At 28.1% G+C, this 16,949-nt stretch overlaps 1 protein-coding gene and 1 long non-coding RNA gene across 2 annotated transcripts; one reads left to right on the top strand and one right to left on the bottom strand.

The window, feature by feature from the left end:
* Positions 1-925: 925 nt before the first annotated feature.
* Positions 926-6,470, top strand: LOC136091786 (uncharacterized). Its single transcript, XM_065819499.1, has 3 exons — positions 926-930; positions 3,394-3,576; positions 3,682-6,470. The coding sequence occupies exons 1-3, from the start codon at positions 926-928 to the stop codon at positions 4,193-4,195; spliced, it is 702 nt and encodes a 233-aa protein (XP_065675571.1). The 3' UTR covers positions 4,196-6,470.
* Positions 6,471-8,010: 1,540 nt separating this feature from the next.
* Positions 8,011-16,757, bottom strand: LOC136092331 (uncharacterized). The gene is made up of 3 exons (XR_010644350.1): positions 16,622-16,757; positions 12,098-12,419; positions 8,011-8,777 (listed from the first exon to the last, which is right to left on the bottom strand). It is a non-coding gene; the product is annotated as an uncharacterized LOC136092331 (long non-coding RNA).
* Between the last annotated feature and the right edge of the window lie 192 nt (positions 16,758-16,949).

Genomic DNA, 16,949 nt, shown 5'->3' with positions numbered 1-16,949 from the left:
TATCTCTGAGAATCATAGTGGACATTATTTTCAAGATTTCATTTTGTATTGTGTGAGTAACATATGCATTTCGTTTTTTTTCCAGCCAGTCTGCAAACAGTGGATCATCTTTTGCCCGCAATAGACAGAGTCCATAAAAATTGCTAGTATCATCAACTTATCCTTGATTTGCTAGTCCAAAAGAAGATAAAAATATAAGGTTTTCAATAATTTCTCGTAGCATTTTCCGATTGTGGACTTTATGTTCCGAATGTTGACTGGATAACATTTCCCCCACATTTTGCTTAGATTTTGATGCACCAGACTCAACAGCGGTTCTACGGCATGCAGACAACTGATGATTTTTAAAAGCTTCAATACCTTTCTTCCAGTTAATAAATTCTTTATTGATGAACGACATTTCAACTGAATGTGTTTCGATAAGTCTCTTTTCATTATATTTAGACATGCACATGTGGCAAAGAACAGAATCATTGGCTTCATTATAATGAAGCCATAGAAAGATGCCAAACCATCGTCTCTTGTCCTTACCAAATGTTTTATATGGAAACTTGAATGATTGATCTGGTTGATTTTTAGGGCCTGAAAAACCTTGTACACACGGCGACTCGGGAAATGCTTCGGAAGAGGCCGAGGGTTGTTGCCAGACACCATCATTTTGAACACACTGCGACTCGAGGAAGGTTACGGAGGAGGCCGAGGGTTGTAGCACACCCTCATCTTGAACACACTGCGACTCGGGGAATGCTTCGGAAGATGCCGAGGGTTGTAGCAAGAAATAATGAAGAATGTCTCTCGATTTAGATGCTTCTTTAGCTAACAACCGCCTATTATTTGCTTTTTTCACTTCTGCACCCGAAAGTTTGCGTTTTGGTGGCATCTCTAGAATGTAAATAAAAATTTTAAATAATTAATTTGTTATAAAATGAAGTGAGGTCACAAGTTCGAATACAACAACAGGTTAAATTATTTTTTTATTTATAATTAAAAAACAAATTTATTTTTATTAAAATACTTATGATGTATGTAACATTTATTATTTTGATTATATTAATAGATATATACATTATCTATCAAAATATATATTTTTTTAATATAGATAGCTAGGCCTTTGGCTACCATTATATAGTCTAAATGCTAAACATGATAGCATATAGTAGTTACCTGTTTTTTTAATAGTGATATTTAAAAAAAAAAACTTGGTCAATATATAATATAATAAATACTTCTATTATATAATTATAATATATATAAAGAATAAAATCATTATTAGAAATTTTTTGCTTTAATATTTATGTAAAAAGGAATTTTATATTACCTAATAACAATTAATTAAAATTTGATTATTCAATTCAACAAAACAATCTTGATTTATAAATAATAATTTCCGTCATTAAGAAATTTCTTATTTTTAACCAATTTTGGAAGGACTCCAAAACTGGCTTAAAATTGGATAAAAAAATAGAACAACATAATCTTTTGAAATATAAATTACTTCCGGGCATATTAACATATGTACCAATTTTGGAATATATCGTTAGAGCTATGTTGCCTAAACAAGAGACCGAATGGAATGGAAATTAACCTCATTCAATATATCAATTATAATCTCTAAAATAATAATGTAAAGCGTTTCAAAAACTTACGTTTAAAAACTTCTCGTTTTTGTTCAAATTTGAAACAGCGCAATTTTTAAATAAATTATTTTCGTATTCGAAAATAAACGTATTTCGAATCGAATAATTTTTACTTTAGTGTGCGTGTGTGGTTTTTTCAGATAATCGGCTTTTTGGCACCATCAAAACAATGTTACTTATTGGTAAATATCTTGTTAATCAATTGTTAACAAGATATTTACCGATAAAACAAGAAGGCCAAAAAAAAAAAGTTAAAACAAATATATATATATATATATATATATATATATATATATATATGTATATATATATATATATATATATATTAGCTGGAGTTACCCGGCGATGCCCGGGTCAATATTTAAACTGGCTTACCTGATATCTGTACACAAAAATGGGCCCAAAAATGGGCCCAAAAAATGGTCCCCCAGACCCGGGGTCAGGGGGCCTATTTTTGGGCCCCCTTGACCCCGGGCATTGGGGTACGGGGTCAAAACCCAGCTAAGGACCTTCTCCCCCTCGAGGACTACCCCCATGCCAAATTTCATCGAGATCGGTCCGGCGGTTTGGATTTCTATAGAGAACAAACAAACAAACACACACACAAACACACATTGCCCTTTATATATATTAAGATAAGATATATATATATATATATATATATATATATATATATATATATATATATATATATATATATATATATATATATATATATATATATATATATATTTAAATAGATATATTTTAAACAATTTTTTTTAACAATTTAAAAAAAAAATTTTTTTTCAGGGGCAATAATTTTTTAAAGGTACAACTAAAAAGGGCGCCATCATTTTTTTCTCGGGGGGCTCTGGCCCACCCGGGCTCCCCGGTTCCGAGGCCCATGTATATATCTATATACCTATCTATCTATCTATCTATATATATATATATATATATATATATATATATATATATATATATATATATATATATATATATATATATATATATATATATATATATATATATTAGGGTTGGCCATAATATCAAACAAATTTTCAAAATAGGTAATTCTGCTACTAGCTGCATCGAATATTGTTCCTTTTACTCTAAAAAACATTTTTTGTTATGAAAATATTTTTGTAGCACATCACTGCCGCACTTCATTTTTAATGTGAATTTGATGTCTGAACGAAAAAAACAAATCCTCCATTATATCTGTTCCGTTATTTAATTTATTCGGTTAAATACAAACAAATATTAGAGTTTTTTGTAAACAAACAGTATATGCGCTGTTTTTTATAATGCGAAATTTTTAAATCAGACTTAATTTTGCTTATGCAAAAAGTACTAAGAGTTTAACAAAGATGCCTGAGTATTTTTCTAATAAGATATTCATATTTAATCCTTTTCTTGTAAAACAAAACAAAACAAAAATCTTTTGTTCTGATACTAATAGATTTTTATTTTACAACACAATAACTTTATTTAGTGGTTTTCATACAATAAATAGGCACCTGTAAGAGTTGCGTGTTGTTCGTTAAATTGTGTTCAAAAATATGTGTAATTTAAATTAAAACTCATTATGTTTATCTTATGTTTATTTTTTTACAAATTGTAGGCTTAGATGCTTACTTACATACGTACTGACTATTTATTATTGTCAGCCAGGTTATTGTCTATATAATTAAGATAATTAAGTGGTTAATACTATATGCTTATCTTGTTTTCAATTCCAGTTTATGTAATTCAAAGTAAATATTTGATAAAGTAAATGTCACAAATTAAACCAAAGAAAAAATTACATTGAATCAACCATATTAAAAAAGTCGGTAAAAAAGAAATACTTGAAAGTATGGAAGTCAACTAACAAAATATGGTTGGTTGGATATCCGTTAGAAGATTTAAAAACAAGCTCTTTGCCCATTACCAGAAATGTTTATAAATTTTTCAGGTTAGGCTTAATACTATATTAAGACTGAAGTTATAACTTTATGTTTTTTTTTTGTTTTTGAAAGTTTATTTAAAGTTTTAAATTATTTGCATCATCCATTTTAAGGTATCACTTGCAAGTTATTGATAGCTCTTATGAAGAGTTTACTAAAGTTAGGAAGGCATTGCACACTCAAAGCAACATTTCGAAATCTAAGTTAGCTGCATTGCTTACTATTAAATCAGTCAAGCTCTTTTGGGATAAGGCTGGTATTCCTTATAAACAAGACAAGTACAGTATTGACAATATTTTAAGGCTACATGACAAATGGAGGTTGCTTGCAAAATCTAAAAATAGGATTTCTAATAAGAAGAGTTTATTTGAACAAAACTTTATTCAATCATTAGATGGCATTTTTGATATTAGTTCTCCTAGTTGGAAAGATGACATTAGAAAAGCCAGATCAGCTAAGGATGCAGATGAAGATGCAGATATTGCCTGGTTTACAGCTCTTAAAAATGGAATAAAAACTGGAGGAATCGGAGTAAAAGATAATTTGCTACATTCTAGTGTTAGGAGAAAAAAAGAAAGAATCGAAAAGAAACAGGTGGCAACTGAAAAAGAAAAAGAAGAAAAATAGATGATGAAAAAACTGTTAAGTTGGTTGGTTATAGTAGTGACTCAGATGAATATTCTCATGTCACTAAATCTAGTCATTCTATGAGTTCTGCATCTACAAACTCTCCTAAAAGTGATCCTGAGTTTAACATTTCAAAAAAGCAGCAAGGAGAAAAAAAAGATACCGGATCAGATAATATCACATTGGTTTTGCCAAAAAACTTCATTTCTCACCCAATGATAACAGCAACTGCAGATAGAACTAAGTTATCAAATCCTCAGCTGATGATGAATACTTCTGCAATTCTAGTTTTAGGTTCGTTTTTTATTAATAAATAAACAAGGTTATTGTATACAAATTTAAAAAAAGTATATATTTTTAATGTTATACAGGTGATATTAAACCTGACGATGTTAGCCTTTCAATAAATACTATAAGAAGATCAAGAAAGCTAAATAGGCAAGTAATGGCAAGGAAAATAATAACAGAATTTCAAAATAAGATTAGATCAGATTATTTGACATTTCATTAGGACGAAAAACCTTTAAAACAAATCTCAGGTCAAAGGTTTGAGTGTTTAACTGTTTTGGTCAGTGGATTTCCTAATTGCGTTGAAGGAAAAATATTATCAATAAAAGCTATACAGATTGGTACAGGACTTTCTATTTGCAAAGGAATCTTGGAAAACTTAGAGAAATGGGATCTCAAAGCCAACATTGTTGCCCAGGTTTTTAATACGACTGCATGTAATACAGGAGTTAAAAATGGAGCTGCAACTCTTTTAGAGGATTGTAAATCAATAAAAACTCTTCTTTGGCTAGCTTGTCGCCATCACATTTTAGAATTGATCTTGGGAGCATTTTAGAACTCCTTATTTAAAAAATAAAAAAAAGCTATTTATAATATAAATTTTAAAGATTTTCAACAAGAATGGATTTGCGCAGAGAAGGCTCTACTAAAAAAACTAAACAGGTTTCTAGATCTTGAAAATTCTTTCCTTAAAACGAAAGCAGACGAAACTAGTGTGTTCTTAGAGAAACAAATAAAATGTAAGCATCGCCGAGGTGATTATAAGGAAGCTGCAGAGTTAGCACTTTATCTTTTTTCGATACTAATAATAGAACCAAAAATCTGGAAAACCTGTGGAGCAAATCATCATGTCAGATGGATGTCGCACTTGTTATATGCACCAAAGATGTTCATCTTTAAAGAAGATTTACTCAATTCTGATGTAACAAAGATGAAAATCTTTTCGACTTTCAGCTCAGTTTTATATGTTAAAGCTTGGTTAGAAGCAACAAAAGACTCTTATGCACCAATTAACGATATTCATTATACAATGATCTAGGCGCTCTGGGGCAGATCTTAGGCAATTCTAATGCAGCTCAGAAAGCTCAAGAAGTTCTTAACAGGCACTCACATTATCTAACTGAGGAGGTGTCGGTCTTCAGTCTCTTTTCTAATAAGGTTTCTGCTAAAGAAAAGGCTAATATTGCGTTAAAAATGACAATGCGGGAAAGCCACTTGCTATTAACTCTGGAAAACCTAAACTTTTCCCAATATATGACAATATCTCTAAGTTCTTGTGAATAGATGGAAGCATCTATTCACAAGAACTTAGAGATATTGTCATATATTGGGAAAAGATCTTGGTTGCTCTTTCATAACTTAAACGATAACGGTAAATGGCTCAAACTTCCTCCTTCAGAATGGGATGGAAACTTTTTAAAGATGAAACATTTTATTAAAACAGTCAAGGTTACAAACCATGTTGTAGAGCGTGGAATCAAGTTATGTTCGGATTATCTTCAGATACTCACAAAGGTGAAACAAAGGTATTTTAAAAAAGTATTTAAAATTTTATTCAGATGTTTTATACAGAATGTTTGACTAATTTTAGGATGAGGAAGTACGAAACGAAATAATAGAAGTCATTGAAAATCATAGAAACTTGTAGGTAATTTCAATAAGAAAGAGTTATTCTCTAACTTTGTTCAATTCAAATAACAATTTCCGTTATACCATGCATCACTGCACCAGATAGCACCTTAGTTATATAGAATAAATTATTCATTTTTTAATGTTAAAATATATTTTGTGTGATAATTAAAGCATTTTAAACATTTGGAATAGATGCTAAATTTTTCCCAATCCCACATCACCTAATTTTTTGTAGTGATATTTTTGGGTAAAAACACGATTCTTCAAATAAAATGCGGCAGTACTTAGAAACATCCTAGAAAACTTTTTTTTTTTACAATAATAATTTTTATATGGTAAGGAACAACTTTTTATGCAGCCTATATATATTGTATTATTTAGTATTAAAAATACTAAACTCTTGATAGTTGTAGAGTGCTCAATATTTAAGAAATATATATTTTTTAAATATATATATATATATATATATATATATATATATATATATATATATATATATATATATGTATATATATATATATATATATATATATATATTATATATATATATATATATATATATATATATATATATATATATATATATATACATACATATATATACAGATATTTTTTGGGAAAATATCTGATTCAGCTAAAAAAAAATTAAATTCAATTGCTAAAAGATATTGCCGTTCAGCAAATATTAAATTAGAATTTACCTCTCAGAAAATTTCTAAATTCTTTTCTTCTAAAGATCCTATTCCTCTAGAGTTCAAATCATTCGTGGTGTATAAATTCGTGTGTGCATGATGTAACTCCTGTTATATATTGACGAAGCTACTCGTTATGTCAAGACCCGGATATCTGAACATTACAAGAGGGACAAAGAGTCTTATATCTATAAATATCTCCATGCTAATGAAAATTGCTTCATGCAAATAAATGATAAGTGTTTCTCTGTGTTAGGCATCTAACTAATTTGAGCTAAAATTCTAAGAAAGTATGTTTATATAATGGTTAAAACCTGGTATGAATAAACAGATTAACCATGGACATATGACACTTTCTGTTTAGCTGCTATTTTTTATACGTATTGCGTATCTTTTTAGCCTATTCTTTTGTATGAGATGATTAATTGATTTTATTGTATTTTTGTAATTATATTATTATTAGTTTGTACAAGAATAATTATATTTTGTATTGTTTTTTTTTTAACACCTTGATAGGTATTTTAACAAATTTTAAATATTTAATTTTAACTGAAGATGACTAGTGTTAGTCGAAATATGTATTGTTTTGTATTAAAATGATTTTAAGAATTAGAAAATTTATCTTGTTTATATATATATATATATATATATATATATATATATATATATATATATATATATATATATATATATATATATGCTCACACGCACATGTATTTTGTGCCCATTTTAGTATTTCCAACAAAATTATAAATTTTGGGGGGAAATACGGAAAAACTACAAGTTGAAAGAAATATCTGGAATTAAGTATATTTCCGGAAAAAGATAATCCCAGTTAGAATCAAGTGTTCTTAATTTTGTTAGATCTATATTTTTACATTACTATATTTACACAACTACTAAGGTGTGGTTAGAAAGACTTAATTAGTCAGATTTGGTTTATTACTGCAAATTTTATCTATTTTTTCAATTTTTTAAATTTTCATAGTATTATATATACTATAGCTAAAATATAGCATTGAAAATTTTTGAATTTTAGGCATACTGCTAAAAACATTAATATGGCTATAACTTCCGCAGTCCTTAAAGCCGTTTAAATTTTGTCTAAAATGCCGTTTAAATTTTGTGAATGCAAATCTATTGAGGGGAAACGAGTATGGTATCACCTTATCTAGACTCAAACCATTTAGATTACAAAGTATTAGAGACAAGTATGTATCTGAATCATAATATACAATAAATAAAAATTGATAAAACATAGATATGTGCTATCTAAACATCAATATATTTAAGAGACCTCTTGTCAAAATCTATCTAATAAAATATTAGTATAAAAATAAAAACAATGGTCACATTAAAAAAAAAGAAATACTTGTTTACTATACTTTACTTTCGAATATGGTTTTGATTATGTTCATTAAATAAAAATATATATATTTTTTTAATCAACAATAATAGTTGCTGGATCATCTTCCTGATGGCAAAGAACGCAACTTTGACTGATGTTGTTTAAATTTTTAACTTGGTTTTCCAATGCTATCCATGCCGAATCATCAAAAAATTATTTAAACTGTTGAATATCGACTTTAGGATCAGCAACTCGATATCAATTACTAATTTTAATGATGTACTCGACAACTTTAAACAAAAATTTATAGCTTTATTAGCATGGTCATCGGAAACCATCACAAACTTATAACTTGTCTATCTATCGGACGCAACTTTTCATACCTTTTATATGTAAGGTAAAAGAGCCGCTGCTGTAAGTTTAATGGTCTGCCTGAAGATGGTCTGCCTGAAGATTTTCTGACAATAGGTTTTAATAAAAGAATTGGCTGGCTAAATAACTTTGTTGGAATTTCGTCTTTTTTGATTTGTTGAATTTCGTTTCCTTGAATTTCATGCTCAAAGAAACAAATGCAATATTTTTTGATGGGATATGACAAGATTTGGTTTTTGGTGCATACCATCTATAAAAAAATAAAAAAATACAAAAAATTATAATATAACTATTTTATGGTATTTTTGTATAAAAAAATATTTAAAATATATAGAAATCTTATGTAGACCATGGGTTTATGTACATTTTTTTGGCACCGAGTAATGTAAGATTTATTTAAACCATTATTATATGTAGAAACAAAAAACAGGTGGTGAACTCACTCTTTTTTTAGCTAAGTGATTTTTTGGGGCTCTGAAAGGGCATATTTATAACATTTAAATATTTTATGTTTTTAATTTTTGCTTTTCTCTTTAGCTCTTTGGTGTTAACAAATAAAGATCTACATGATATGAGTACCTTCTTCGATGTTGCTTGCTATGTGTAATACTTTAACATTATCTTGAATCTTGGCAACAATCAATAACTTTTGCCAATATTCTAGACTTGATAACTGAATGGTTTTTGCTTCTTTAACAGAGTCGTAATATATACATCATTCCATTTATTAATATCTGCTTAGATATTAATAAATAGAATTTAAAAATTAAAAGTCTAGAAAAATAAAGTTTTTCTGTTATTGAAAAACTACATATATATATATATATATATATATATATATATATATATATATATATATATATATATATATATAATATATATATATATATATATATATATAAGTATCAATATAATAATAGTTATTAAAGTATCAATTAAAATTAATAAAAACCCTCCTTAACTGCAATAGCTTTAAATATTAAGTATATTTGAGTAGTAAAGTTAAACTTGACAAAATTCTACTTCCCCAGTATGAAGATAAGTAACGTATTTTCACATCAATATCACATCAACTTTTGTTAGTATTACCGTACTTGGGGATTTTATTTGACCCTAAATTTCAATGCAATATTTCAAATTTGGCTTAAATATAACATCAAATTCAAATTTGCCATCCTAAAAATATGTTATGAGCCAATTTATATGTTAAAAGGTATACTATTTCAATAAAACCATATATGGAGTTTAACCATTTCACACCCCTAAAAGACCACTTAGCTAAATAAAAAAAACCAGTTCACTACCTTTTTTCGGTTTCTACATATAATAATAATTTAAAAAAATCTTACATAACTTGGTGCCAAAAAAAAAATTAAAAATGCAATTTTTTTGGGGTAATCCCAGTCTAATATATAACTACCCTTTTATTTTTATTTCTACTATGGCTTAAAATTACTTGTGAATAAGTAACCTTTTATTTACAAGTTCCAAGTCAAATATAGATTTTTTCAAAAACTGCAGCACACACATGATATGTCAACACAGAAGCCCAAATCCGGTTAAAAACCCGCAATTACAAGCATTTTTAAAAACAACATACTCGTTATCGGTGTTTTTGACAAGAAACCTATTTTCCATATTGCAGGACTTGTGATGAAGCGAGCGCGATCACGCTCCGCTCGTAAAACGCGCCTGTAAATGGTATTTTCAAACGTTCTAGGCGCGATAAACAACGCTTGTTCAGCTTATAACGAGCGTATAAAATAACGCTCGTCCAATAGTTCAAGATTATTTTTTTATTTTCATCAAATATTTAAAAAAGATTTTTATTAAAGATATTCTGTTATCAAACAACTAATATAAAATATAAAAAGCACAACGTCGTTCTCTTTTGCACTAACGTAATGAATGAGCAGTTTAAAGTCGTTATCGTCACTAATTTCAATAATGAAATGTGCACGTGGAAACACAATGTGAATACAAAAATGCGCAAATAAAATAAGAATAGAAAATTAGAAAACCATTATAAGAAAATTAAAACTGCGAAGTATTTTTAATCTTGTGAAAATATCAAGTAAAATTTATTTGATTTATTGTTTGTAATATTCCACACATCGTTTATAATAAAAATAAATATTAATAATAGAGTAATTTTTAAAATTAATTTTTGTTCATAGTATAGATTTTTTATTAACTATTATTTATTTTAACTCAAATTTAAAACGATTCTGTTGTTTAGAATGTTTGCAATTAAGGACATTCGAAAAGAAAACTAAGTAATGATGTCAATATTTATTAAATGAAAAGTTATTATTCTTATTTATTATTATTTCAAATTATTCTTGTGTTATATTTTTAAGATAAAAAAACGTAATTTAAAAAAGAAATTTTAGAAAAAAATTAAATAATTAATTTGAATAAAAAATATCAAGAAATATAAAAGCCATTAACCGTTAATTAAGTTCACAGAGTAACATTTTAAGCACAAAGCAAAACTAAGTCACTAAAATATACTTCAATACTAAATCAATAAAAAGTTGCGTTTTTGTTTGATATTATTTTTTTATAACATAAATAGTTAAAAATAAAATCGCGATCTGACAATATACAATAAGTTTGGAAGTATAAAAATCTCTTTCGTTGAAGTAGTTTTATAACTGTGATACTAATTTAACATTAAATAACATTTTTTGATGAAAGAATTATGTAACAAATAAAAAAAGATATAAAAAAGAAAAAGCTTTTTATGAGTATCGCCTTTAGCAATTTTCATGATCGCACTCACCGACGTTATCTCGAGTGCACATAATCAGGTCCGATGAAAACATATTCTAATTTTACGAGCGCGATATAACATGCTTGACAATTTTCTTCATCACAAGCCCTGATATTGTATTGACATAAAATTTATAATTGTTTGCATCAGCTTATATCATATAAAATATTAAAATAGTAAACTAACTCTTTTACATCATACTCATTTTTTTTCATTACAAAAATATTGTTCAACAATTAAATTTAAACAAAACAATGACACTTTATCAGAATACTTTTTTAAAGCATGCGGAACATCTTTTCTAGTTTTGAGACGCTGATTAAAATCCAAGTGCAATATTTTTGAGTATATAACTCTATCTAAAGAAATCTACTTTTCTATCAAAATTTCTGGGCTGATTCCAGAAGTAGCAGAACAATCTTTAATAATCGATGATATTTATATAGCAGAATAAATTACATTATTTAACTGAAATATAAACAGTGCAAGTAAAAATGAATTTGTCAAAACTATATTAAAAATACATGTCTTTCTAATCTGTTATTTGTGTGGTTGTCAAGCTGCATTACTCCATTGCGTTAATACCCAAAAAACATCTCCTTAATTGATAACCAGTTTCATTACAGATAAGCAAAAAAATTGGGAAAAGCATCTTTAAAAAGTTTATTGCATCTTCATATTGTGCTTGGTTACAATATACCATACTTTAAATTTTTTTCCAAAAATGTAAATATGTTAACTTTTACAAACTTATTACCAACACTAACATATTTATTTCATAATAAATCATATACCTCGTAAATCAAAGCTTGCTCCCTTTCAGACACTGGCAACTTTTTAAGTTCTATAACAAATACTTTCACTATATGAAATCGAAAGAGAAGAATTCTGGTTTTTGGTAAAATAGTATTTATAGCAAAAATTTCAGCATAATCTTTGTCAATAAGAAACACGGCAGACTTTAGTAGATCACCAGTCCAACACCAAACATCTTCCAGAATCATCTCTTTAATTATTTTGAACTTCTCTATCAGCGAGACTATGCATTACTGGATGACTTATTCCATTACAGTCCACAATGGCAAGAGTGTATAATGGCATTGCCATATTGTTGACCTAAATATGAATTATATATATATATATATATATATATATATATATATATATATATATATATATATATATATATATATATATATATATATGTATATAATATATATATATATATATATATATATATATATATATATATATATATATATATATATATATATATATATATATATATTGTATATATATTATATATTTCATCAACAACAGAACCTATATATATTATATATATATATATATATATATATATATATATATATATATATATATATATATATATATATATATATATATATATATATATATATATATATATATATATATATGTGTGTGTGTGTGTGTTAGTTAGAAGAAAACGCTGTAACTGGCAGAGCCAGTGAGTGTGTTATCAGGCACACTTTGACAGCCGAATTGATTGATTGCTGCTCATCCAGCAATCAATTGCTGCTTTAAAGCTGTTGACTGAAGGCGATTTAACAACTTCTTCTGGCAGAGAGTTCCATACATTTGCTACTCAATTAAAAAAGAAGTTTTCTCTGTGCTTATGTTTTGTCATTTCCTTGAAATATTTAAAGCAGTGACCTCTCGTATGATTGTTAACTATTGGAAAACGATTGCATTTTTCTAATTTGTCAATATTATTCATAATTTTATACATTTGTATTAGATCTCCTCTTTGTCTCCTTTCCACTAGAGTAGTTAGGTTTAATTTTTCAAGTCTTTTTGTATAGGAAAGATTTCTGATTGGTGATACTAGTTTAGTAGCTTTGTGCTGGATTTTTTCGATATAGTCACAATCAGATTTATAATATGGAGACCATACCGGAACTGCAAACTCTAGTAATGGACGAATAAAAGTAGCATAAAGCAAACGAAGTAATTTATAATCGAAACAGGCAAATGACTTTTTGATACGACCAAGCATTTGATTTGCTTTGTTAGAAACATTAAGCACTTGATTTTTCCATTTTAAATTTGCATTAAAAAGCACTCCAAGATCTCTTTCTGTATCTGACTCTTTCAGTTGAATACTGTTTAAATTATATAAATATTTTTTGTTGTTATAATCATAATGCATAACTACACATTTTGATATGTTAAACAAAAGAAGCCAAGTTTGAGACCATTTGTAGGCAATATCTAGATCATTTTGAAGATTAGTAGCACATTGTTCTGAAGATAATTGGGAAAGCACTTTTGTATCACCGGCTTATAGTTTGGTTACATTATGCAATTTTTTTGGAAGGTCGTTAATGTATAAAGCAAATAAAAGTGCTGCAATTACAGACCCTTGCGGTACACCACTAAAAATATTAACCCAGTCAGAAATGATTTCACCTTGAACAACTCTTTGTCTTCTGTTTTCTAAAAAGGCTTTGATCCATTTAAGTATCAGACCATCAAAGCCGTATGCTTTTAGTTTGGCTAACAGTCTTTTGTGTGGAACGGTGTCAAAGGCTTTAGCAAAATCTAACAAAATTACATCAACTGGAATACCAACATCTAAGCTTGATGAAAGTAGTCTATGCTTTCTAAAAGGTTGGTGGTACATGATTTATTTCTAACGAAACCATGTTGCGCTTTTGCTAGTAGGTTATTTTTATACAGGTACTCTTCCATTTTAGCTCTAATTATAATTTCCATAATTTTACATGGAATGATTTAAATTGAACTGGAAGCTGACTATTAGTTAAAGATGCCCTAATAATTAATGTTAGAGGAATAGCAAATGCTTCTGCACAGTTTTTTAGAAGAAATGGATGCATATTATCAGGACCACATGCTTTATTTTGATTAAGATTTTTAAGTTTATCTAATATCATTTCGTAGCTGATATCATTTGGTTCTAGATCAACAAACTTTGAATGATTCTCGTTAAATTTAACTGTGAAATGTGGAAGTTCCCTTTCTTCTTCAATTACGAAAACATCTTGGAAACATTTATTGAGTAGATTAGCTATCTCTCAAGGTTCTTGAGTTAGATCACCATTAGTTGTTTTTAATGCTCTGATTGATTCTTTGATTAGTTGTTGGCTGTTCAGGTATTTATACAGAAGCTTCGGGTTTGTTTTGGATCTTTTAACTAAAACATTTTCATATGCAAGATGAGCTATTTTAATTTCTTTTTTCACTAACTTGCAAGTCAGTTTGTACTCTTAAGACAGAGTAAGATCTCTCCATTTACAAGCACAATTCAGGTATCTAAGATTTTGCTTTTTTTTAATTAGAGTTTTAAGATCATTTTTGATCCATGGAGCAATTTGCTTTTTTATTCGAGATACGTCAAGCACTGGAATGAACTGATTACATGATACATTTGAAAAGTGAATTAGATTTCCTTTATCTGTTCAGGAAATGTCATACATTTCCTGAACAGATAAAGTTTCAAACATACCCAACCCAATCAATATTTGTAATAAAGTCAGAAATTTTATTGGTGTCAGCCTTTTTGTAATTAAATTTTAAGTAACTGTGCGATAAGTTATTAACCATACTTTTAATAATAAAATCTAAAAAGATGACCAAATGATCTTTATTTATGTTACCAAGGACAGATCTTGGGTCAATAGCGCAGATGCTTCCCGACTGAGTTGTGAAGATTAGATCAAGAGTGTTAGTGGCAGAATTATTTGACATTTGAAATGTCGGAACATTAACATGTTGATACAGATAGGTTCTGGTAAGAGTTTCACTAAAGTTATGCTCGATACCATTTTCATTTTTAATGTTTGTAATGTATCCTGTTATAAGTAAGTCTTTGTATCCTTTTATATGAATATAGTCTTTAGTCTTTTTAAAAACCAAATCCAAGTCGCTCATGTCAACAAAATCGTTGGGTCTGTAGATACAACCAACTAAATATTTATTGTTTTCAAGGTACACTGTAGCCCAGATTTGTTCAATTTTACTTAAGTTAAAAACAGCATCGTTTAGCTCTAATGATTTAATAGTTTCAGTAATATATAGACACACACCACCACCTCTGCGCCCATCATTTCTGTCTCTTCTATATAGATTGTAGCCATTTAGATTTACAACCGAGATGCTTTTGAACCATGTTTCACTAACAGCTATGATTTGTGGACGGTAAGTGTTTACTAATACCTTAAATTCATCAAATTTATTTTCTAAAGAGGTCGCATTTAAATACATACATTTTAAAGCATTTAGTCCGTTTATAGGTAATGGCTGAAAAGATTCTGTTGAGTTATTACTGTTGAGATTTAATTTTGACGATCTGATTTCCACGAATGCCATATTGAAAGGGCGAGTCTTCAACAAGTGTACTGTTTGCTTCGTTTCTTTTCTTTCTTAAATCGTAATCAAGAGTTCTTTGTGCTTCAGTTAAATCTGGACTTATGTAAATTGATTTGTAACCTTCTTTCTCTCTCAAATTTTTAGCTCTTAGAAGAAGTGGATTTCTTAACGAAACATCACTTAATTCAACTATTATTGGACCTGGTTTAGTTGTATCTTTAGATTTTAGTCTTCTTGCATAAACTGGTGAAACACTGCTTTTGCCAATTACATTAAATATCTCTTTGATTTTTTTGCTATCATCTGCTTTTTTATCTGTTAAAAATTCCTTTTCGGATTCAGGTATTCCTTAGATAATTACGTTCTTTTTTCTTCTTTCTCTTTCATTTAACTCACTTATAGTTGCATTTGCTACAGCAAGCTGGTCAGCTGGTTTTTTAGCATTTTTAGCACCTTGTTTTATTACTTGAACCCAATTGCTGCTGATGTTTGAAGGATTTACTACTTTTTTTGCTGTTTCTAAATCTACTTGGAGTTTTGCTATTTCTTTGCTCTTCTCATTTTTGTTGTGCTGGAGTAGATTTAATCGATCAGCAAGGGTCATCAGAAACTTTGATATATTCCCACACCACTCATGTAGCTGTTTACTTGATTCACTAGCTCTGCCATCAAGTTTTGGCCAATTTTTCTCTTATAGAAATTCTGTAATAATTTTGATAAACCAAAAACAATTCTTTAAACAAGTTTTTGATAGGAGAGCTACCACACTACAACAGTGGATTACCTCCGGGTCGTGAAATATTTAAGTTTGTTAGTTAGCTTTTTACACAGGGACTAAAAAGTTACAGTATGTGTTTTTTTCCGTCCCATATATATATATATATATAAAACTTAAAAATTAGGTAAATTGAAAAAAAAAAGTTAATTGTAAGTTATAAATAAAGACTTACTGATAAACTAATTGGTTAGCAACAACAACATCAACAACAAAATCTATACCCGCTTTAGAATACTGTAAGTAAAAATTTGTAATAAAATCTCAGCTCTCAAAAAATATAATTCAACATGCGCACAAATTTTTAGACTAGTTGCAGAAAAACGGCAAATTTACCTTATCTCACTCAAAAATATCTAAAGACGGGGGAAATTTAAAAAATCTCCACTTAGGAAACAAAAAACTCACCCTATTAGACTACCAAAAAAAAAAAAAACTGATTGTTTTAAATTTTATTAACAGTGGTTTTATAAACAAAATAAGAAAAAATGATTTTTCAAAAA

The sequence above is a fragment of the Hydra vulgaris genome, chromosome 15, assembly GCF_038396675.1.
Source record: "Hydra vulgaris chromosome 15, alternate assembly HydraT2T_AEP".
In the NCBI taxonomy this organism is placed as follows: Eukaryota; Metazoa; Cnidaria; class Hydrozoa; order Anthoathecata; family Hydridae; genus Hydra; species Hydra vulgaris.
This window is presented reverse-complemented; position numbering and strand designations above follow the sequence as displayed.

Excerpts from the sequence above, each read along its gene's own strand:
- LOC136091786 (XM_065819499.1), top strand. Across the intron at positions 3,577-3,681 it reads AATGTTTATAAATTTTTCAG|GTATCACTTGCAAGTTATTG; the intron begins GTTAGGCTTAAT and ends ATCCATTTTAAG.